Below are 24115 nucleotides of genomic sequence, written 5' to 3'. Positions count from 1 at the left end.
TCGTGGATTCCATTATATGCTTTGTGGGTTTTTTTTTCTTAGCTAGTTTTTTGATTCACGGATAGAAAGGGAAAGTTTATCCGCTGCAGTCCGTCTGTATTTCTCTAACGCATGGGGAGGCAATCTATACGATCTCATTTAAACTTGTCGAATGAAACTTCATCTTCTTGCCATTTAGAATGCAATCTTGGATATAAAGAACATTTATTTCCTGAAAAAGCTACAATTGGCAGTTATAAAGAAGGCAATCTTTTGATTGGAGCACATGAAATACTGTGATGTAAACCTAGTGGCATGAATTAAACATGGGGCAAATGCAAGGCATTTAGATGTCCATAGAGAGTGCTAGGTCTTAGTGTTGCAAAAACCCATTGGGTTCAACCCGAGTTTTGCTCGAGTTGGGTTGGCATTTAAAAAATCTGGAGTTGGTATAGGGTTAGGAAAGATCATCTGATTTTACTTTGAATTGGGTTAGTGTTGAGGCCTGGTTTAACCCGACTCAGCTGAACCTGATCCCCCTATATGTGTTATACAAGTTTGAGAGAAAAAATTGGTCCTAATTTCTCCCCCCTCCCAAATCTCGAGTATTCCTCTATCTCCATCTACGTCGGTCACAACATGGTGGCCTTGTAAATCGGTGAGAATGATAATGGTTCGACCTGTGTTTTTAGTTAGATCCATGACCATCTTAGAAGAAAATAAATGAAAAAGCGATGAGTAAGCAGTTTGTCTTTTTAGGGTCCTTAATTACACAAAACGGTGGTCGGAGGCAGAAAGAAAATGTTGGGATATATAGGTAACAGGTGGAATTGAAATTGGCATCCCTACTTATACCAGATTTTTGTGAGTATACACTGAATGACACACTCGCTATCGATGAAAAGTCAGAAGGAGACAAACTAGACTTTTTAAATAGGGATTATTAATTAATTAAGATAAAGAAGAAGGAATAGTAATTAATGGACGGTTTCCGTAGGCCTTCTTCTCACAGTCAACATCCTGACCGAGACACGTGCTCCGAGTGAGCTGTAGAGAAAGAGATTCCGCAGCGCAGGGGGGAGGGGGGAGGATTCGAGCTGTCACTCCTCTTTACCTATAAATACCCCTCTCATTCACCTTCTTTGATTCACACTACATCTTTAAAACTACTACTACTATTATCTTATATATATTTATTTATCTTCTTGCATACCCGCCCTTCCTCAATTCGATGACTCCTACTATCTTCCTATCCCTCATTCCCTTGTTTCTCTGCTGCTGCTACTATCTAGTTCGAAAATTGACTTGTGGCCGCCTGAATAAGTTGCCCTTGCCTCCGGGTTCTTTAGGTTGGCCTTACATTGGAGAAACCTTCCAACTCTACTCTCAAAACCCGAACGTCTTCTTTGCTTCTAAACAGAAGAGGTTGGTGGGTCGCCCTCTTCTCTTTTCCTTTTTCTTTATTTCTCTACACCATAAGACAATACTTCAAAACTGAAGAGGTGGTTCCTTAATTTCTCACTTCTTAATTTTTTGTGGCTTTCAGGCATGGGTCTATTTTCAAGACCCACATACTGGGTTGTCCTTGTGTGATGATCTCCAACCCTGACGCTGTGAAATTCGTGTTGGTGAGTCGAGCCCATCTCTTCAAGCCTACCTTTCCTGCCAGTAAAGAGAGGATGCTGGGTCGCCAAGCTCTCTTCTTCCAACAAGGAGACTATCACTCCAAATTGAGGAAACTTGTTCTCAGGGCATTCATGCCCGACGCCATTAAGAGCTACGTTTCTGACGTTGAGACGATTGCGGTTGACACCCTCCACTCATGGGAAGGACGATCAATTAACACTTTCCAAGAAATGAAGACGGTGACCTTAATTCTCTCTCTCTCTCTCTCTCTCTCTCTCTCTCTCTCTCTCTCTCTCTCTCTCTCTCTCTCTCTCTCTCTGTTTTTCAGATCCCAAATTCTTCCTTTCTCATGAAGTTTTAGTGCTGAATTAATGTAACGAAATTTCAGGAATTCTGAGTCAATAGGGGCAGAAGGTCAATCATTGCTTTTAATTTTCCACAACTTTTATATAATTCATCTCTCTCTTCTTCTTCTTAATGCGCGCAGTATGCATTCAATGTGGCACTACTTTCCATATTTGGAAAGGATGAGATGCTGTATAGAGAAGAAATCAAAGAGTGTTATTATATTCTAGAGAAGGGCTATAATTCGATGCCCATCAACCTGCCAGGGACTCTCTTCCACAGGGCAATGAAGGCAAGGAAGCAGCTGGCCCTGATACTGGCCAAGATCCTGTCTTGTAGGAGGCAGAGCAAGGAAGAGGGTAATGACTTGCTGGCATCTTTCATGGGCGAGAAAGAAGCTCTCACTGACGACCAGATCGCCGACAACATCATCGGAGTCATCTTCGCGGCAAGGGACACCACTGCAAGCGTTCTCACTTGGATTGTTAAGTACCTTGGAGAGAACCCAAGCATCCTACAAGCTCTCACCGTAAGCATCCTACTCCTCCCACTTTCCTTTCTTTCAGTGTTAAACTTTCAAATATAACAAAAAAAAATTGTTTTAAGAGATTTCATTTGGATTGTCAATTATAGGAAGAGCAAGAAGCAATCATGAGGTATAAAGAAGATAAGGGTGATGAAGAGAAGGTTCTGAGTTGGTCAGATACTAAAAAGATGGCTGTAACTTCGAGGGTGATTCACGAGACAATGAGGGTTGCTTCAATTTTGTCATTCACTTTCAGAGAAGCAGTGGAAGATGTTGAATATGAAGGTTAGCACAAAAGAGAGTCCCAATATTTAGGAAAAAAAAAAACAAGAAGAAGAAATGGCTTGGGTCATTTCTTATTCTTAATAATTAAGGTTTTGCCTACAGAAAATTTCAATCTCTTCTCACTGTTTCATTCTGCTTCCTCTTCAGGATACCTCATACCAAAAGGATGGAAAGTTTTACCCTTGTTTAGGAACATTCACCACAGTCCAGACAACTTCCCTGATCCAGAGAAATTCGACCCCTCCAGATTTGAGGTATAAAGAGATGGGGCACCCTTTTTTTAAAATATCTCTCTAGGCCTTACTATTGACTATTGAGTGAGTTTTCCTTTGTATTCCTTTCCTTCCTAAAATCATTTTTTGTATTTGTATGCAACAGGCTGCACCAAAGCCCAATACCTTCTTGCCTTTTGGCAATGGGACCCACTCCTGCCCAGGGAATGAGTTAGCAAAGCTGGAGATATCGGTCATTCTTCATCATCTGACAACAAAGTACAGGTAACCCAGGAAGCTGACCACACCCAAAACTTATTCAGTTGTGGGTGAGACCAGTTTCCAGCATTAGACCTGGAATCCATCACCCTCTTCTCTTTCAATTCCCGTCCTCATTCTCATGATATGATTTATTTGCAGGTGGTCCGCGTTGGGTCCACAGAATGGAATTCAGTATGCCCCATTTGCACTCCCACTGAATGGATTACCCATCAGAATCTCTCTAAAGACATAAACAGAATGGGTGGTACCAAATACGTTGCCAAACATAGATAGCCTCCTTTAGGAAAGGAAAAGGGAGGATGTGATGTTGCACTCAGACTCAACTGATTGATTGCACTTAATTCATGAGATGGGCTGCTTGGAAGTTTGAATCCCTCGGTTTTGTTTCTTTTGGCTAAGAGACCCGACACAGGCAAGGAAAAGCAACTTATGGAAAGATAAATAAAGCAAGACTTAATGCTCATCGACCCGAAGGGGATGACATTAGAGGCCTTGCATAACATTAAAAGAAAGGGAATTCGTTGAAGGACGTAGAGAGGTAGAGAGAGAGAGAGAGAGAGAGAGAGAGAGAGAGAGAGAGAGCATGGAAACCAGCTCTGCTTTTTATGTAATATCTGAAAGAAAGAACCACAAATTGTGGGGCAAGTCAGTGGATTTACATTGATGTCATGTTTGTGTCTCAATGAATCCATGCTTAATGCTAATAAATGAAAAGCAATAAAAAGAAATGGGGACTGATATTTTCACTACCATATTTGATAATGGAGCTAAATCCATAATGGTAATAAATGAAAAGGTAATAATGAAGATATTCACTTTGTTTTACTTTTACACTTCTAATCGGATGGTTTTTTTTTTAATGGGTAAGCCGGGGTTTGAGAGGACCCCTACCAGTTTATTTGATAAAGAGAAAGATGTTACAATTATGGGCACAATAAGCCATCCCTAACTTGGAACATAAGAGAGAGGGAGATCCAAAATACACGATAGACGAATACCAACTTTAATAGATAGAAATGCTCAATACTCACAAGTTAAATAATCAGCTAATTTGATAGGAGTATGTTGGACTCTTTGTGAGTGTCTTAGGAAATTTTTCTTGGAAACTTCATGCCATCAATCATTTGATTCCTCATGTCCTGGACTCTCTTATTCACCGTCCTCTTGCTCAACTAGGATCAGATCAGCTAAATGACACTAATCAGCCTAGGAAACTTTCTTTTTTCGAGCTTCTTTCGGACCTTCTATGTCTGTTGGATCATGCGGAGGCTCTATATCCGTATCCAACTCATCTTTAGCAGAGGAATTTGGGGAATTTAAGGGGAGGGGGGCATGCTCAAGAGCAACCGAAGTGCTTCTCGGAACGTGGTTCTGGGGAGGGCTTTCTGGAGAGTGGGGTTCTTCCTCTGCTGGACCACTTTCTTCATCTTTAGAGTTCTCGGGGTAATTTCTCCCTGTGAGTAGTTTGCTTCTCCACTCTCGGAGCCATTACAAGTTGTTGCCTCTAGGTAGGAGAATCTATTTTTCAGAGGGGTTATCACATTTTCAATCCCATTGCCATGGCACAGTTTCTCCTGAATTTGCTCTTCTGAATTGCCAGACTGATGCTTTGGGATGGGCTTCCATTCCATTTGTTGTTTCTTTTCAACTTTCTTCTCCATTCTTAGGCAAGCTGCCGGAGTATGATTGAAGCTTCTGCATTTTTCACATGCTGTAGGTCTCCTTCACACTCAATATTCTGGTTATGGATGCCCGATGGAGTTCGAATTCAATGGTTTTTGGGTAGGTTGCTCCGACCCCTACCTCTATGCAGATCCAAACAAAGTTGAGTCTGGTTGCTTCAGATGTTTGATTGTCAGTTTACAATGGAGTGTCCACTTCGGGAGGATGAGTGGTCTACCAGCATATGTTTGGCATGACTCTAGAACATGGTCACAATCTTCTGGACAACTAAACTTGAACAGGAAGAACCCCTTTTGCATAGTAAACATTTGGGACTCACCTTTGAGTTTCCACTTCCTACTTAAGCTTTGCCTGAGGGTGAGAAAAATAAGGGTGTCCCCCCAGAAAATATCCTATTAGACAGTTGCTCCACCTCTTGTTTGTCTCTTGGATTTCGTCTTCTTTGAATTCAATGAAATTTTTGCCGCCTTCATCTTTCTGTGTTCTAAGTATTGGAATCCTGGACTGACTTGATTTCGAAAGATGTCCAGGTCTTCCTGATTTCAACTGCTGTGTTTTGGTTTGGGGTTCCCTCTTGAGAGTTTTTGGATTTCAAAATTGAAGAGCAGCAGTGAAAGCAAATTAAAATAAGTGTAAAGCAAAGTGGGTAGAGCCATTAACAAAGTATGGCAGTGCCAATATCTTCGCTAGTGGATATCAGTCCCACAGAAGTGTATATCTTATCATTTTAAGAGAGCCCTCCATTTTGAGAGGTGATTTAAGCTCCATTGCGCTGCCTTGGTTTCACTAAAATCAACCTTTCTTTTTCATTAACCTTTTAACTTTTTGTGAGTGGCTGAGATGAAAAAAAAAAAAAAAATTACTTCTGATGATGTAAGCCAGTAAAAACCTGAGTTTTTTTTTTCTAATTATGAACACTTCATTAATAATGAGACGGAAAAGAGCCTTCTACTGAGGATGCCTTTCAAATTTTGTGCGAAACTAGTGGTGACGAGCTTAAGTAACTGATGGGGTCCGGACTCAGCACTGAGGGAATCCGGACTCAGCACTGAGGGAATCCGGACTCAGCACTGAGGGGTCCGAACTCAGCATCCAATTAGCTGCTGGCACGTGGCCCTCACAAGGACCGTTGGAAGGCCAACACCTGTCTCCACTAGGTGTGGCACCTGGACCAATCAGGGACCTCCACCTGCCCTCCTTAGGTATGAGACCTGGTCCATACAGAGGCCACCACCTGTCTTGGACAGGTGGCTCAGAACTACCACCTGTCCTAGACAGGTGGCTCAGAATCACTATAAATAGCCTTCACTTGTACTAAGGTGAGGGTCCTGAAAATCTGAGAACCAAAACTCTAAGCTTTTGCTCTGACATTGCTCTGCACTCCTGCTCATACTGACTTGAGTGTCGAAGCGCCCGTCCGGAGTATCACTCCGGGTTGGTCCTCTGACTCTTTTCTTTCTTGTCTGTACTCTTGTGCAGCGCAGGACTCAACCAGTCCCTCAGTCGTGGCTTGTTAGCTCGGACCACCCAGCCCTACCATAACCTGTTACCGATTTTAGGCCTAACAGATTTGGCGCCATCCGTGGGACTACGCAACAAAAAGCTGTTCGAAATCTCACTCAGATAAAAAAATGGTAGGACAGACCGGCAAGCGAGCACCTCCGACTTCTCGGGCTACTCGGGCTACGGCCCCCCGTGAAGGACGAAGTGAGCGGCTGGCCTCGCAGGTGGAGGTCGGGGCGGCCGTGGAGCGGACTTCGCCCCACTCGGACCGTTCAGACCCTACCCCGACCCCAAGGGAGATGCGGGCCCTTTTTCAAGAAATGACTGCTGTAGTTGCGCAGTTTAGGAATGCGGCCCCCGCACTCCAGCAACACCCAGTCGAGGTTTCTCGACCCGTTCAGAGGGGAGAAAGCTCCCGCAGAGAACGCGCGTCTCCACCCCGGGACCAAACTCGTCACTCCACAAGAAGAGACCACCGCTCGCGGGACAGGAATGTGCGCCCTGAGCCTCGTCAGCATCACCGGTCACGATCTCCCTCCGTGCAGAAACGTGGCAGCAAGAGAGACCCCATGCACGGAGAGGGATCGCGGCACCGGCGAAGGAGTCCCCTCAGCCAATCCGGATCCGCAAGGAGCCCATCAGCCGTAAGGAGTAGACCTGCCCGTCTGGCCGAACAGAGGGATGATCCGATGTTACTGAGAATCCAGAAGATCGATAATAGAATCGAAGAGCTGGCTAGAGATCATGGCCGCCCTGTTTCAAGGATCTTCAGTAGCAATCCCCCTTTCACAGACAGGGTACTCGGTGCGGCAGTCCCCTTGGGCTTCAAGATGCCGCAGATCCCGCAGTACGATGGGACCACCGATCCCGTGGATCATCTGCAGACCTTCAGGACCACGATGCTTCTCCACGGGGCGTCGGACGGGTTCCTTTGCAGGGCACTCCCCACCACATTAACTGGAGCCGCGAGAGACTGGTACTCGCGGCTGAAGCCCAAGTCTGTGGACAATTTCGACGACTTCGGGGACGACCTGGCCCGACATTTCATGAGCAGCAGAAGACCTCGAAAAACAACGGCTTCACTGATGGCCCTGAGGCAGGAAGACGGTGAGGCCTTAAAAGCGTTCGTTGGCTGGTTCAACAGGGAGGCCCTGCAGGTACCCAACCTGGACCCCTCCGCGGCAACGAATGCTCTTCTGGCCGGAGCCCGGTCCACCGACTTCAGAAGAGCAGTCGCTCGACGCAATCCGTAGTCCTTGGCAGATCTGATGACCGGGGCGGAAGAGTACATTTCCGTCGAGGAAACTCTCGCTGCCCTGGATTCCGTCAGCAAGAGAAGACCAGAGGAGAAGAACCCCGCCAAGCAACGTAGGGACGACAGGCCCCAGAGGAAGGAGAGCAGTCCGTCCCGGAAGGAAAGGAGCTCCCCCCGGCCTCGAAAGGAGAGGAGCCCCCCGACGAGGGAGCGCTACACGCTGCTCACCGCATCCAGGGCTCAAATTTTGGCAGCCATTCGGAAGGAAGACTTCATCCGATGGCCGAAGAAGCAGACACCAGAGGCGGGCACGCAAGATATGTCCAGGTATTGCCGGTTCCATAAGAACCACGGCCACGACACCAATGCCTGCATTCTTCTCAAGGAGGAGATCGAGCAGCTGATAAGCAGAGGGTACCTCGGGAGGTACTTAAAAAATAATGACAGCAGAAGGGAGCGCCAGGACAACCCGAGGCCCAGAGACAGAAGCCCTCGAGACGCCCAACCCCTGGGCGACCGCATCCAAGCTCCTGCCCCGGCCGTTCTCCCTCCTCAGGTACCGCAACCTCAACCTCAACCTCAACCTCATGGTGTTATTGGTACCATTTCAGGAGGGCCGACCGCGGGAGGAACCTCTTCATCGGCCCGCAGGTCCTATGCCCGACAGGTCAACGCCGTCCATACCTGCAGCAAGAAGGCCGAACCGGAAAATGAGATATCCTTTTCGGAGGCAGATCTTGACGGTCTGATCCTCCCGCACGATGATGCCCTGGTCGTCACCATGCTAGTGGCGAACTGGGAAATGAAGAAGATCCTGGTCGACAACGGGAGCTCCGCCGACATCCTCTACTATCACGCCTTCGAACAGATGATGATCGGAGCTGACCGTCTGAAGCCGGCCAACTCGGATCTGTTCGGGTTCTCAGGAGAAGTTGTCAAGGTCGAAGGGCAGATTGAGCTTCCAGTTCTCATCGGGGAGCCGCCCCGCCAGTCCTTCGCTATGGTGACCTTCCTGGTGGTTAAGGCCAAGTCAGCCTATAATGCCATTCTAGGACGCCCTGGCCAGAACCTCCTCCGAGCTATTCCCTCCGCTTATCATCAGAAAATGAAGTTCATTACGCCAGGAGGCGTAGGTGAAGTCAGAGGGGATCAGCCTCAATCGAGACAATGCTATGCGGCAGCGCTGAGAGGGAAGAATGCGTCTGAGTCTCTTCCAATCGAGCTGTACGATCTAAGAGACGAAGCGCAGGTCACAGTCAACGAGCCCGCAGAGGATCTCATCTCTATTCAATTGAACAACGATGACGAACAGAGGGTTGTCCAGATCGGCTCTGCCCTGCCAGAGGCCGCGCAGCAGAATCTCGCTCAGTTCCTCAGAGCCAATGCAGATGTCTTTGCCTGGACTCCTTCAGACATGCCCGGCATTGACCCGTCGATTAGCACCCACGAGCTCGGTGTCGATCAAACATGCAAGCCCGTGAAGCAGAAGCGGAGACACTTTGCACCAGAAAGGCGGAGAGCCATCAGAGAAGAGGTGGAGAGGCTTTTGAAGGCCGATTTCATCCGTGAGATCCAGTATCCGGACTGGCTCGCGAATGTGGTGCTGGTGAAAAAGTCCAATGGGAAGTGGAGGACCTGTATAGACTTCACAGACCTGAATAAGGCCTGCCCAAAGGACAGCTACCCACTCCCAAAAATAGACCAGCTCATTGACGCTACAGCAGGTCACGAGCTGCTCAGTTTCATGGATGCTTTCTCAAGATACAATCAAATCAGAATGTACGAGTCAGACATCCCGAAGACATCATTCGTTACCGACCAGGGGACTTATTGCTATCGGGTGATGCCTTTCGGACTGAAGAATGCAGGAGCCACTTACCAGCGTCTCGTCAACAAGCTGTTCAGAAATCAGATCGGTCGGAACATGGAGGTCTACGTTGATGATATGCTAGTGAAGAGCAGAAGTGCTTCCAACCACGTCTCCGACCTCGAAGAGGCCTTCCAAGTCTTGAGGGAACACAACATGAAGCTTAATCCGACCAAATGTACGTTTGGCGTCGGAGCAGGCAAATTCCTGGGCTTCATGGTAAGCCAGAGAGGAATAGAGGCGAATCCGGAGAAGATCAAGGCAGTAATGGAGCTGACTCCTCCCAACACTATCAGAGAAGTACAGCGGCTGACCGGGCTGGTGGCAGCTCTGGGGCGGTTTATTTCTAAATCCGCCGAGAGATGCCTCCCGTTCTTCAATGCGATCAAAGGTATAAAAACCGCGCCCTGGACTCCGGAATGTCAAGCAGCGTTCGAGGAGCTGAAGCAGTACTTATCCTCCCCCCCTTGTTGTCCACGCCGGAGCCAGGAGAAGAGCTGATTCTGTACCTCTCAGCGGGACCCTTGGCAGTTGCAGCAGTACTGATCAAAGAAGAGTCTAACCAGCAAAAGCCGATCTACTATGTCAGCAAGGTCCTCCATGATGCAGAGACCAGATATCAGCGAGTAGAGAAGCTCGTGTGCGCCCTCATTATGGCGGCCCGGAAGCTAAGGCCGTACTTCCAGGCGCACACGATCAAGGTCCTGACAGGGCAGCCTCTCAGACAGATCCTCCACCGACCAGACACTTCGGGCCGACTTGTCAAGTGGGCCGTGGAGCTCAGTGAGTTTGACATCAAGTATCTACCCAGGCCGGCGATCAAAGCTCAGATTCTCGCTGACTTCATAGCCGAGTGCACAGTTCCGGACCCAGACCCCGGGCTGGTAGCAGTTCTGTCTCCAGAAGCAGAGCTGGCTGTACCGGAGCCTCGAGTCGTTTCCAGAGCATCACCGCCCCCGGGACTGAGTCCGTCATCGCGCACCCAGTTTTTGACGAAGAGCCGCTCTGGGAAGTTTATGTGGACGGGTCATCGAATAAGACAGGGTGTGGTGCAGGACTAGTTCTCACTGGACCAGAGGACTTCGTCCTGAACTATGCCCTGAGGTTTGGTTTCCGTGCGTCCAACAATGAAGCAGAATATGAAGCGCTCATAGCCGGGATGAATCTCGCTGTGCAAACCCGTGCTCAGAGGTTAAGGGCGTACTGCGATTCACAGCTGGTCGTCTGTCAGATCCAGGGAGTATATGAAGCCCGTGAAGAGCGAATGATCAAGTACTTGGGAAGGGTTCGCAGTCTGGCCGTTCATTTCAAGAGCTTTGAGGTCGTCAGAATCCCCCGAGCAGAGAATGTAAAGGCAGATGTGCTATCAAAGCTTGCAGCCTCAGGTTACATCGCCCTCAGAGAAATTCGCATGGAGTTTCTGAAGAGGTCCAGTATCGATGCCCAGTCCGTCGTGGTGATGCAGATTGACGATGAGCCGTGCTGGATGGATGAGATAATCAGGTATCTGCGCAGCGGAGAGCTCCCGGGAGAGAGAAAGGAGGCCCGTAAGGTCACGCAGAGGGCAGCGAGGTTTTCACTGGATGGCGGGATTCTATACAAGAGGTCGTATACCCTCCCGTATCTAAAGTGTCTTCGCCCCAGTGATGCCTTGTTAGCCCTGCAGGAAACCCATGAAGGAATCTGCGGAGAGCACCTCGGGGGCAAGGCCCTGGCCATTAAAATCCTCCTGAGAGGTCTGTACTGGCCTACATTGAGGAAGGACGCGCTGAGCCTTGTGAAAAAGTGTGAGAAGTGCCAGAAGTTCTCTCCGACCGTCCACCAGCCACCCGTTCCGATGGCCCCGATCATCAGTCCTCTTCCCTTCGCAGTATGGGGAATGGATATTCTGGGCCCCTTTCCGCCGGCCTCGGGAGGCCGTGAGTTCGTCGTTGTCACCATTGATTATTTCACCAAATGGGTAGAAGCAGAGCCTCTGGCCAAGATCACAGAGCAGAATGTACAGAACTTCTTCTGGAAATCAGTGGTGTGCAGGTTCGAAATCCCCCAGGTCCTCATAACGGACAATGGCAAGCAGTTCAACTCGAGGAACTTCCGAAAGTTTTGTTCTAACCTGCACATAGAGCAGAGATTCACATCTGTGGCACATCCTCAGACGAATGGGCAAACAGAGGTGACGAACAGGACCCTCTTGCAGGGGATAAAGAAGAGACTGGATGGCAAGGCCGGGCGTTGGGCAGACGAACTGTATCATGTGCTCTGGGCGTATCGGACTACTCCGCGGACGGCCACAGGCGAGTCACCTTTCAATCTCTCCTTCGGAACAGAAGCAGTGATCCCGGTTGACATCGGCGTCCCCTCCCCAAGGATCGTCCATTTCAGTGAGCAGCTCAACGGGGACGGACTCCGTGCCAACCTTGACTTGCTTGAAGAAGTCCGTGAGGAATCTCAGATCAGGTCGGCGGCCTATAAGCAGAAAGTATCCAGATATCATGACGTCAAGATCCGACCAAGAGAATTCTGTGCCGGCCACCTAGTCCTGAGGAAGGCCTCCGTTTCCCAGCCAAGAAGCGTGGGCAAGCTCTCTCCGACCTGGGAAGGACCGTACCGAATCAAAGAAGTCATCCGCCCAGGAAGCTATCGGTTAGAGTCCCTCGACGAACAGATGCTACCGCACGCCTGGAATTCTAGAAATCTTCGGATCTACTATCAGTAATTTTGTTTGCTTTCATAGGCTTGTAAAGAACTGCTGTAATCATCCAAGTTCTGGAATGAATAAAATAAGTTTCCCGAACAAGTGTCCCTCTTTGAGTCACTTATATCTCCTAAGTGTTTGAGTACCAAGCTTCCAGCTCGGTTCTCGCAGTCTTAGGACGAGCAGTAGTGGTGCACTCCGGCTCATCCTAGTGGCTTGGAGATCAGTTCCAGCCAGGACGCCCGCAGTGGAAACCACCTTCAAATATTTCCTAAGTGTTTGAGTACCAAGCTTCCAGCTCGGTTCTCGCAGACTTAGGACGAGCAGTAGTGGTGCACTCCGGCTCATCCTAGTGGCTTGGAGATCAGTTCCAGCCAGGACGCCCGCAGTGGAAACCACCTTCAAATACTTCCTAAGTGTTTGAGTACCAAGCTTCCAGCTCGGTTCTCGCAGACTTAGGACGAGCAGTAGTGGTGCACTCCGGCTCATCCTAGTGGCTTGGAGATCAGTTCCAGCCAGGACGCCCGCAGTGGAAACCACCTTCAAATACTTCCTAAGTGTTTGAGTACCAAGCTTCCAGCTCGGTTCTCGCAGACTTAGGACGAGCAGTAGTGGTGCACTCCGGCTCATCCTAGTGGCTTGGAGATCAGTTCCAGCCAGGACGCCCGCAGTGGAAACCACCTTCAAATATCTCCTAAGTGTTTGAGTACCAAGCTTCCAGCTCGGTTCTCGCAGTCTTAGGACGAGCAGTAGTGGTGCACTCCGGCTCATCCTAGTGGCTTGGAGATCAGTTCCAGCCAGGACGCCCGCAGTGGGAACCACCTTCAAATATTTCCTAAGTGTTTGAGTACCACGCTTCCAGCTCGGTTCTCGCAGACTTAGGACGAGCAGTAGTGGTGCACTCCGGCTCATCCTAGTGGCTTGGAGATCAGTTCCAGCCAGGACGCCCGCAGTGGAAACCACCTTCAAATACTTCCTAAGTGTTTGAGTACCAAGCTTCCAGCTCGGTTCTCGCAGACTTAGGACGAGCAGTAGTGGTGCACTCCGGCTCATCCTAGTGGCTTGGAGATCAGTTCCAGCCAGGACGCCCGCAGTGGAAACCACCTTCAAATACTTCCTAAGTGTTTGAGTACCAAGCTTCCAGCTCGGTTCTCGCAGTCTTAGGACGAGCAGTAGTGGTGCACTCCGGCTCATCCTAGTGGCTTGGAGATCAGTTCCAGCCAGGACGCCCGCAGTGGAAACCACCTTCAAATACTTCCTAAGTGTTTGAGTACCAAGCTTCCAGCTCGGTTCTCGCAGACTTAGGACGAGCAGTAGTGGTGCACTCCGGCTCATCCTAGTGGCTTGGAGATCAGTTCCAGCCAGGACGCCCGCAGTGGAAACCACCTTCAAATACTTCCTAAGTGTTTGAGTACCAAGCTTCCAGCTCGGTTCTCGCAGACTTAGGACGAGCAGTAGTGGTGCACTCCGGCTCATCCTAGTGGCTTGGAGATCAGTTCCAGCCAGGACGCCCGCAGTGGAAACCACTTCTAAAGAATCTATGTGTTTGCATACTTAGTTCCCAGACTCGGTCAATGACGCAGCACAGAAATAATGCGTACAAAAAATAAGAATGCCGTACAGACAGCTGAACAAAAGTGTATTTGTATTCAGTATTCATATTACAAAATTGCTCTCTTCGCCGAGCTGGCTTACAAAGAATGGGCATTACAACCTGTGCAAAAAAACATATCACCAAAAAGAAAGAAGGCTGCTACTCAGGCCTCCTCGTCGGCCACCACCTCGGTGACGACCTCTGTGGGAGTGAGGGTTGCCAGCTCGCCGCCCTCAGCAGAGGAGACTGCGGCCACAGTCACTTCCGCATCCACCTCAATAGGCCGGGAGGAGTCCGGTTCGTCTTCCTCTTCATCTTCCTCCTCCGGAGGTGCATACGGAACGGTCAGCCCGTCCAAGGAGATGCCGGGGTGAAGCCTCTTCACCTGCTCGGAGCAGAGAAGGAAACCCGCCCTGTAAGCCTGGAGGCCTAAGTCGAAGTGCTGAGCCTCCTTCCTCTCCTCGGTTTCCTTCACGGCCTTCTCCACGGCCGCCTTCTCCTTCCTTCCGGCCCTCTCTGCCGAACTTAGGAGATCCTGCACGGCCTGGTTTTTGACCCTCTGCAGTTCGTCCTGTAAGCTGTTGAGTTCGGCTTCTTTGATCTGGACGGCTTCATTGAGCTCGCCGTTCTCCTTCTGGAGCTGGGCCTTTTCAGACTCGATCCTTGTGATCGTCTCAGAGAAGAGATATCGCTTCTTAGCCATATCCCTTGAGTAGACCTGGAGTTGATAGAGGGCGGAGCTGATTGCCGCTTCGCAGGTCTCCGGCAGCTCTTTTTCGACTTCTAACCGGTCGCGTGGGAGGACGCCCTTGTACATCAACTCTGTGGCCACCCGGGTATCCCCCAGACCAGTGTCCGTTTTCTGCACGGCCCAGTTCGGGCGGAAGACGTTGTCGCCTCCAACCGATGCGGCGGCCGGAATACCCAGTACTGCCCTGCCGTGTTTTGGCCCTGTCGCCGCTCCGGACTTGGAGCTCTGACCCGGGGTATCTGCCCGGCTCGATAGGGCAAGCTTATGCGTCGCCCGGCTGCTTTTCAGAGGCTTAGCCAGTGCGACCATCGGTGGAGTCGACTCCGGCACCTTCCTCTTCTTGCCCTTTGTTTGGGGCTGCTCCTGCGCTGGGGACGCGCCAGAGGTCTGCTTGATTCTGTCCAAAAGGGACATCTGCTTCACCATTTCTGCAAAAGAGAACGGAGTGCAGTCAGAACTATGAAACTTGAAGAACACTTCAGAAAAACAAAATGTTATCCTAAAAAATCTACGTACGTGCCGGCGTCGCACGACTGACCCCGAGTGCGACCAGCTCGGCCTCATCTTCGAACTCTGAGCAGTGTATTGGACCTCGCTTGAGCTCTTCTTTGATCAGAGCGAAGGTCATATGGTCATAGTCCTCGAGGGCTGGTTTCTTACTAAGGCGGCGAGTGTCCGGCGTTCTCCATTGTAATGAGAACGGCCAGTGCGAGCCCGGCACGGTGTCCTTTACATAGAAGAACCTGTTCTTCCATGTGTGAATGGAAGAAGGTATCCCAGTGATCATCCTCATTTCAGGCCTCTGGCTAATGTAGATCCAGCCGCCGTCCTTATGCCTCTTCAGGTGCGCACACATCCTGAAGACGGGCACGGTGGGGTTCCTACGGAGCCGGACTTCAAGAAGGTACAAGAAGCCGACCAGCGTTCTCCAAGAGTTAGGGACGACCTGTGTAACTGCCAGCCCGTAATAATTCAGTACGTCCGCAAAAAAGGGGTGGAAGGGGAGCCTAAGCCCGGCCCGTAAGGCCTCTTCATATACGCAGAGGTCTGCACTATCGTTGCTGGCCCGATCCCCTTCGACAGCCGCCCTCAGAATGTACCGGCTAGGAATACAGTATTTGTCCCTGACGATCTGAAGCCTGCTCGGCCACAGATGGTTCACCTCGTATAGGGCCCCGATGTTATACTGTGGGTTGGCTTCCATCTGTGCCTCCGCTATCCCTCGACTGGCATGCGCGACGATCGAGGAACTGCCGCTTCGACGTCCTCATCATCGTCGCTGGTTTCTACCCGGTCCGGTCCGTCCCCACAGGCCGGGATTGTGTCTAAGTCCACACTCATTTCCTCACCGCTCTCCTCGTCTATTACGATTACTAGCTCTTCGCCCTCAATACCGGCCTCCACTATAGGTGAGGCCGGCACCGCCCTCTCCGACGCCCCGGACCCCGTGGTGGTACTGGTCGAACCGGACTCCTTTGAGCTGGAGTCCGTCTCCGAACTAGTGCTAGACATAAAAAAGGGAAGAAAAGAAAAGCTAAAAAAGATTACCGAACTGAAGTGTTGGACGAGGACCTCCGGGCTCACTGATCCGAAGCGGGCAGAAAACTTGAATAGCCGAACAGAAGAGGAGGAGAGTAAAAGATGAAAAGTAAGAAATGAAGAGTAAACTTCAGTATTTATAGAGAGGTTGGGAAGAGCGGGAAAAATCCCGCCCCTTTCCCGCCAGCCGGAGTGCGCCACGTCGCCTGTCGCATTAAATACGCCGTTCGCATTAAATGCGCCGTTCGCATTAAATGCGCCGTCCGCATTAAATGCGCCGTTTGCATTAAATACAAGGCACAGGTCCCTAAGCGCTAGAAGACAAAAGACCTGTCCGGCTTTCCGGACAGGATATGGCGCGTTCGCTAGACGACAAAAGCGCTAGAAGACAAAAGACCTGTCCGGCTGTCCGGACAGGATATGGCGCGTTCAGAAGACAAAAGACCTGTCCGGCTGTCCGGACAGGATATGGCGCGTTCAGAAGACAAAAGACCTGTCCGGCTGTCCGGACAGGATATGGCGCGTCCGCTGGACGACAAAAGCGCTAGAAGACAAAAGACCTGTCCGGCTGTCCGGACAGGATATGGCGCGTTCGCTAGACGACAAAAGCGCTAGAAGACAAAAGACCTGACCGGCTGTCCGGACAGGATATGGCGCGTTCGCTAGAAGACAAAAGACCTGTCCGGCTGTCCGGACAGGATATGGCGCGTTCTCTAGACGACAAAAGCGCTAGACGACAAAAGACCTGTCCGGCTGTCCGGACAGGATATGGCGCGTTCGCTAGACGACAAAAGCGCTAGAAGACAAAAGACCTGTCCGGACAGATGGCGCGTTCGCTAGACGACAAAAGCGCTAGACGACAAAAGACTGTCCGGACAGGATATGGCCCATCTAGAAGACAAAAGACCTGTCCGGCTGTCCGGACAGGATATGGCGCGTTCGCTAGACGACAAAAGCGCTAGAAGACAAAAGACCTGTCCGGCTGTCCGGACAGGATATGGCGCGTTCGCTAGACGACAAAAGCGCTAGACGACAAAAAGCGCTACAAGCAAAGACCTGCCCGGCTGGCCGTTCACAGCCTTAGCCGAACAGGATCACATAACCTCCTGAACCAAGGACGTCCAGGAAGCCTGGCCGCCCAGACCTCTGGTCAAAAATTTAGCCGTACTGGATAGCCGAATGCCTTCTGTCCGGCCTTACTCCTTCAGGCCAAACTCCAAGGCCAGGCCAGGGCGCCCGGAGTCTCCTGTCCGGCCACTATTTCTCCTAGCTGAGTCTGAGCCCGGCCTAAGCTGCCTGGAGGCCTTAAGGCCGGCCCGACGCTGTCCTTACCTTCTCTTTGCTTCTTCTAGCCACTTTCATGGCTTGAAGAACCAGGGGGCAACTGATGGGGTCCGGACTCAGCACTGAGGGAATCCGGACTCAGCACTGAGGGAATCCGGACTCAGCACTGAGGGGTCCGAACTCAGCATCCAATTAGCTGCTGGCACGTGGCCCTCACAAGGACCGTTGGAAGGCCAACACCTGTCTCCACTAGGTGTGGCACCTGGACCAATCAGGGACCTCCACCTGCCCTCCTTAGGTATGAGACCTGGTCCATACAGAGGCCACCACCTGTCTTGGACAGGTGGCTCAGAACTACCACCTGTCCTAGACAGGTGGCTCAGAATCACTATAAATAGCCTTCACTTGTACTAAGGTGAGGGTCCTGAAAATCTGAGAACCAAAACTCTAAGCTTTTGCTCTGACATTGCTCTGCACTCCTGCTCATACTGACTTGAGTGTCGAAGCGCCCGTCCGGAGTATCACTCCGGGTTGGTCCTCTGACTCTTTTCTTTCTTGTCTGTACTCTTGTGCAGCGCAGGACTCAACCAGTCCCTCAGTCGTGGCTTGTTAGCTCGGACCACCCAGCCCTACCATAACCTGTTACCGATTTTAGGCCTAACAGTAACCTTCCCTGTTGATTGAACCACACTGATGATCATTTTTTTTCCTTGGGAAATTATATGGTGAATGCATATGTAGATCGATATTAATTGTACAACAGAAGTACTGCCCCTGATTACATCTGAAGAAGTGAGCTGCTGGTGGATCAAATATCAAGGGAGGTACCACTCCCTTTTTATAGTGAAATGACGATCATATCTTTGCTTCTGGTACACGAGTTAACATCGAGGGCCTGCTGCGACAGGCAAAGGAAATTTTGAACGATAAAAGTATTTCTTCTACTTAGGTAGGTGCCTATTACTTAAAAAGAAAGATGGGCACTTCACTCATACTCATTGGACACCGCATGTATACTAAAAGGTTATCTACTATCAGCCTACGATGGCTCGCATCTATTATTGAGTAGTATGAAAGTTGGGCCTAAGTGCCTAACGGCCAAAGCGATATTAAACTCGTGTATGCGAATACTATTAGAGCTAAGATGGACACCATGATGGCCAAAGTATAATGGAGCTCGCATGTATAGTAATTACTAATCTACCAGTGGAGCCTACACTAACACAATAGAGTCATGTATAATGATGAGTAATACCGACCTACTAGTGGGGCTAAGATAGAGGGCCTAATCGCAAAACAGATATGGACTCCCGTGTATCTTAACTAAACACCGACCTACTAGTGGGGCTAAGATAGACGGCCCAACAGCCTAAACTAATACACCTCACAAATACGGCAGTGATAGATCGACTCCCATATATCTTAAATCGACCCCATGTGTCTCTCTCTCTCCCACATATATCATAACAAGTTATATGCTAATTAATTGCAAAAACCAATGGACCTCAGATGTCCAATGTTGCCCCACATTTCTTTTCAGACCGGAAGGAAAGCCGCATTCAGGATTTTAAGATGAAAATTTTTATGACAAAAAATAGGCGTTTTTCTTTCCAGATAGAAGTGTCTTTCCATTCCCCGTGCAACCAAACAAAGGAAAGTAGTGAAAACTTTCAAAAAGATTTTCTTTTCAATCATTGTTTTACCAAACCAAACATGATCCAAGGTAGATGCTTTGGAAAATCTTACAACATTCTTGTTTCAATTGTTTTCCTTATTAGAGAGAGACAGAGAGAGCACAAAAATGATATGTTGATTTTTACATCCATCAATAGTATTAAAAATAAGATAGAAATCGGTCACAACCTCGAGTGCAAGATGAGACTTGAGTGTGGAAAATTATGGGCAGGGATGGCCACAATCAGGGGCGGAGATTCATGTAGCATAAGGGGGGCAGTTGCCCGTGTTGAGTTGGGCCAAATCCTTAATAGGCCCAACTCAATTGGCCCAGCCCCCTTTAAAATTTGAAGGCCTGCCCCCCTTATGTATAAGCCTGTATTAGCTTGCCCCCCTCATGAATAAATCCTGGCTCCGCCAATGCAGGGATGTGACTGCAGATTCAGCCTTCTTATATAGTATATTGCCTTTTAGTGTTAGCAAGCTTAGTCAAACGTTGATGTGGTTGGTGGCATGTTAGATCAAGACTCCTTGACACCATCTCTCCCTCTCTTCTTGAAATTCAAATAATTGATTTTCTCCCTCCCTCCCTAATGCGGGAATCCAAAATTTATATGCAGGGAGAAGGTAAATTTGCTTGTTATAGGAAAATTGACAAGGAGAAGATAAATTTGGAAGCCCTCTCTAGAGTCACAAGGACATGATCAGCATTATGACAGTTAGGCATCTCAAGTAGTCTTCGAAAGTATGTGAAACGACCAGTTTAGGTTAAGCTGTTGGAGGGGTAGCTCTGTTTAACTTCTCTGAAGGAGTTGGTTTTGGCATCTCGAATGCAGACCCATGTGTGGTTTGGCTCTGATGGTCTGAAGTTAAACATAGCTTGGTGAAAAGCTTTAATGAAGGACTTGAGCTTTGGCTTCAAAGAAGGAAGATAAAACGAAAACCAAGGCTAGGTTCTTTAACCATTCTCCGGATTTTGGTTCTAAAAATTAGGATTAATCTTTATCTAAAGATTGTGTGTTTTTTTTTTAACTATCCTTAAAAATTCTCAATTTTATGTGGGAGGAGACGTGGAAAACGCGGTTTCACCATAGAAAGTTGGAGAGTGGACATGTTTCATGCTAGAAGTTGAGTGGAGAGAAAGAAAGATTGTGAGATAGTGCTCGATTCCTGGAGCAAGAAACTTTTGCTCAGAAAATAATGCCTAGAAATTAGGATGAGTTCTTATATGCGTTGTTGAAATTGCTAAGGAACACACTTGTCAATATTTTTTTTAGGCTAAAAAAATGGAAAATCACTCTAAAAGAAGGTTAAAGAACGCACCCCAAGCTTCTCCTTCTCCTTTTTCTAGGATGGGACTATCTCTGGGAAGATGCTGTGTTGTTAATAGGGACATGAGTAGAAGAAATAAATGAAGGGAAAACTCACTTGCTGCTTTTGACAAAAATGAAGTGAAAATAGAAGTAGCCACGTTAGATCTCTCAACTGAAGAATCAGCGCATTTTTCAAATTGTTCTAGCGGCAATTAAGGCAGCGCTAATTGGGAAAGAAACGCCTCTATATTAGCTGTTAAAATGGTGAATTAATAGCCAACAGAGATCAAAGTACATTCAAGCGACAATTTCATTGCTTGACACTAGCATTCCTCAAAAAATAAATGTTAATGATATATTATTTTTTTTAAATTGAAAGCAATTTTATTTGCAATTTGTCTGAACTTTTAATTTGTTTTTTTACTGTGTACAAAAACTTTGATTGGGATTGAGCTTCTGGCTCAATGGTCATGGTTTTGTTCTTCAATCTAAAGTTTGAGGTTCAATCCCAGTTTACCTACAAAATAAAAAGTTATTGATTTTTTGTTTTTTTTTTTTTGAAAGGTAACGAGAATTTATTCCAATAACAGAAAACGTACATACAGGGACAAGATGTCCCCAGCTACAATTCATAAGTCGTTACATTGGCAATGAGTATACAAGTACCAAGATCAGAAGCGACTGAAAGTTAAGCCCTAGAGTAAACACGAGATATCCACTCTGTGCACTACTTCTTTTGCCAGCTTATATGCGGTTGAATTTGCCCTGCGCAGCCTATGAGTTAGCTGAGGGCAGATGATTCGTACGAGGTCCCTGATTTCATCAATCTTCGGACCCAGGCGCCATGGTCCACCGCTTTTGTTAGAAGCCCAAGCAATCGTGTTTGAAGAGTCCCCCTCCACTATCAGTGGCCCTAGATTATTTGCTGCGTACCATTTGAGGCCGAAAAGCAACGCGATAACTTCTGCTTTATTTGCGTCGCAAAAACCTGCAGGTCCAGAGTAGAAGAATATGATCTCCCCACTATGGTCGCGGATTACACCCCCAAAACCTGCTTTACCCGGATTTCCGAGTGAGCTCCCGTCAAAGTTCAGCTTTAACCATCCGACGGGGGGTGGCGACCAAGTGGGAGTTATTAGAGGTTTACTTCTTTTCTTTTCGCCAATTACCGCTGCCCAATGGCGGAAAACGTCCCCCGCAGAATAGGGGCATCCACCTTTTGCCCGCTCCCACTCAATTACTGTAATCTTGATGTTGAGGGTAATGTGATATCTTGCCGTAGAGGTATTGTTGAAGATGCAGTTATTCCTTTCACGCCATAAGCACCACACTATGGCAAAGGGTATAGACCTCCACATTGATTCCCCAACCTTGCCATTGAATGCACCACTCCATTCGGTGATTACGGTGGAGATGCTTCTCTGGAACACCCAACACATACCGAAAGAGCGAATGATCTCCATCCAGATCGAGAAGGAGAAGGGACAATGCAGTAACACGTGGTCCAAAGTTTCTTCATCCTAGCTACACAACACACAACAACTAGCCATGTGAAGCCCATTTTCTTTAATCGGTCGCACGTGTTGATGCAGCAATGAGATACCGTCCATACAAATGCCTTAATTCTGGGAGGGATTGTCAAGCGCCATATGACAGAGCGACAAGATTGCCTACTATCCTCTTCCACCAGCCTCCGGAAGAAAGATTTGGCCGAGAACCCTCCATCCGGATCTGGGATCCATATCCAGCAATCTTCCACGTTCTTGGATAAGTAATGTCTCGCAGCATTTGGATCATTTCGGTGAAATGATCTAACTCCTCGTCCTTCATATTACGCCTTAAACGAATGTCCCAAATATTTTGATCAAGGCCCTCGTTTCTTTGTAGATAATCACATATTCGTGCCTGGGAGTTCACAGCCAACCGATATATATCAGAGAATTTGTTGGATAGCGTCGTCTCCCCCAACCACAAGTCTTCCCAAAATCGGACTTTCTCCCCCTTGCCTGCCCGAAATCTGATATTAGGATAGAATGCCTCCCGAGTCGAGTTAATCGACTTCCAGACAGCCAAAGCTCTCCTGCTAGGCTTGTTACATAACCAATTCCCCATCCAGCACCATATTTTTCTACAATAATTGAGTGCCAAAGAGCCTCATTCTCCACTCCAAACCTCCATAGCCATTTTCCAAGCAGGGACTTATTCCCCAGCCTTATCCTCCCTATTCCGATCCCCCCATTCGATTTAGACTTCACAATCTTTTTCCAGTTTAATAAATGCCTGCTTCTCCTATCCCCTTCCATACCTTCCCATAGAAAATCTTGTTGAAGTCTCTCGATTCGTTTTTCAATTTTCACTGGAACTCTGAACAACGACATAAAGTATACCGGCATATTAGCCAATGAGCCCTGATCAACGTAATCCGCCCCCGAGAGACAAATACTTCTTCTTCCATGAAGCGAGCTTTCTTTCAATACGTTCTACCACCGGGTCCCATTGAGCAGCCTTAGGGATACCACAACCGAGGGGAAGTCCAAGGTACGACATGGGAAAGCAGACTTGTTGGCAGCCAAGACAGCCAGCCATCATCTCAATAGCCTGCGAATTCAGATTTATGCCGGTGACAACACTCTTGGAGAAGTTGATTTTAAGCCCTGAAATGATTTGAAACCAACGAAGTAGGCGCTTCATATTCTTCATTTGGGACATACCTGCATCGAGGAATAATACAGTATCGTCTGTGAACTGTAGATGAGATACTGTGGGGGAACTTCGGCTCGGTTTGAGACCCTTGATGTATGAGCATTGTTCAGCCTTCACGATAAGCTCACTCAACACTTCAGCCATCAAGATAAATAAGTATGGAGACAACGGATCACCTTGCCGGACTCCCCGAGAACTTTGGGAAAATCCATTTGGCGAACCGTTTATCATTACCGAGAAGGACCACCCCCCCCCCCCCCCCCCCCCCCCCTCGACGTGACCGTAAGCTTTCTCAAGATCAAGTTTAAATAAGAATCCGCATCCATCATCTCTTTTCACCGTATCAAGGATTTCATTTGCAATCAAGATCCCATCTAAAATTTGACGATCCTTTACAAATGCCCCTTGGTAATTAGAGATGATCTCTTCCATTACCGAACTTATTCTATGAGCAAGAACCTTCGCCAGAATCTTGTACATGCTGTGAACCAAGCTTATCGGCATGTAATCTTTCATTCCCACCGCTCCTTTTTTAGGTATCAACGTGATAAAAGTTGTATTGGCCTCCTTACTGATAACCCGCCTTCCATGAAATTCATTCATATAGTCAAGAACTTCCATTTTGATCATTCCCCAGAATCTCTGATAAAAATCCATTGGGAATCCGTCAGGGCCCGGTGCGTTGTCCTTCGGCATCGAATTCACCGGAACTTCGATTTCCTCCATAGTGAAACTCCGTTCGAGTCATTCCGCTCTTTACTGCGAAATCTGCTTGAAGACCAGACCGGGAGATTTCGGATGCCAAGATTGGTTGCAAGTGTATAACTGCTGGTAATAATCCACAATTAGCTTCCGAATTTCACCTTCCTCCTCGATCGTTGCCTCATTTACATGCAAGCAATTTATAGAATTGATCATGCGCCTTGCACTTGCCATCTTATGGAAGAACTTGGTGTTGTTGTCACCCTCTTTGAGCCACACAGCGCGAGATTTCAACCT

At 48.3% G+C, this 24115-nt stretch overlaps 2 protein-coding genes across 3 annotated transcripts; one reads left to right on the top strand and one right to left on the bottom strand.

The window, feature by feature from the left end:
* Positions 1 to 1124: 1124 nt before the first annotated feature.
* LOC143876974 (abscisic acid 8'-hydroxylase CYP707A2-like) lies at positions 1125 to 4004 on the top strand. Of its 2 annotated transcripts, XR_013250500.1 has the most exons (8): positions 1125 to 1404; positions 1526 to 1844; positions 2093 to 2479; positions 2584 to 2761; positions 2909 to 3015; positions 3140 to 3258; positions 3394 to 3793; positions 3824 to 4004. XR_013250500.1 is itself a non-coding variant. In XM_077378658.1 (7 exons), exons 1-7 carry the CDS (start codon positions 1211 to 1213, stop codon positions 3485 to 3487), a joined length of 1398 nt encoding a protein of 465 aa, XP_077234773.1. In that variant the 5' UTR covers positions 1125 to 1210; the 3' UTR covers positions 3488 to 4004. The 2 variants fall into 2 exon arrangements, 1 of the variants encoding a protein (XP_077234773.1); XM_077378658.1 differs by having other exon boundaries at positions 3394 to 4004.
* An 18047-nt stretch (positions 4005 to 22051) lies between these two features.
* LOC143876875 (uncharacterized) lies at positions 22052 to 23842 on the bottom strand. The gene is made up of 5 exons (XM_077378558.1): positions 23398 to 23842; positions 23125 to 23250; positions 22857 to 23067; positions 22420 to 22777; positions 22052 to 22318 (listed from the first exon to the last, which is right to left on the bottom strand). Exons 1-5 carry the CDS (start codon positions 23840 to 23842, stop codon positions 22052 to 22054), a joined length of 1407 nt encoding a protein of 468 aa, XP_077234673.1.
* Positions 23843 to 24115: the final 273 nt, after the last annotated feature.

This window comes from Tasmannia lanceolata, unplaced genomic scaffold (assembly GCF_043159265.1).
Source record: "Tasmannia lanceolata isolate RefF3 unplaced genomic scaffold, GAP_Taslan_0.1 ptg000005l, whole genome shotgun sequence".
Classification (NCBI taxonomy): domain Eukaryota; kingdom Viridiplantae; phylum Streptophyta; class Magnoliopsida; order Canellales; family Winteraceae; genus Tasmannia; species Tasmannia lanceolata.
The sequence above is the reverse complement of the archived record's forward strand: the minus strand, read 5'-3'. Positions and strand labels throughout refer to the sequence as shown.

What these genes read in the sequence shown, in the direction of transcription:
- LOC143876974 (XM_077378658.1), top strand. Translation starts at nt 1,211, where the DNA reads ATGACTCCTACTATCTTCCTATCCCTCATTCCCTTGTTTCTCTGCTGC. An exon ending in GCATCCTACAAGCTCTCACC is followed by an intron (nt 2,480 to 2,583) that starts GTAAGCATCCTA and finishes TGTCAATTATAG; the next exon opens with GAAGAGCAAGAAGCAATCAT. An exon ending in TCGACCCCTCCAGATTTGAG is followed by an intron (nt 3,016 to 3,139) that starts GTATAAAGAGAT and finishes TGTATGCAACAG; the next exon opens with GCTGCACCAAAGCCCAATAC.
- LOC143876875 (XM_077378558.1), bottom strand. Translation starts at nt 23,842, where the DNA reads ATGGAGGAAATCGAAGTTCCGGTGAATTCGATGCCGAAGGACAACGCA. An exon ending in TGATCTTGAGAAAGCTTACG is followed by an intron (nt 23,251 to 23,397) that starts GTCACGTCGAGG and finishes TGATGGCTGAAG; the next exon opens with TGTTGAGTGAGCTTATCGTG. An exon ending in TGTATTATTCCTCGATGCAG is followed by an intron (nt 23,068 to 23,124) that starts GTATGTCCCAAA and finishes AAATCATTTCAG; the next exon opens with GGCTTAAAATCAACTTCTCC.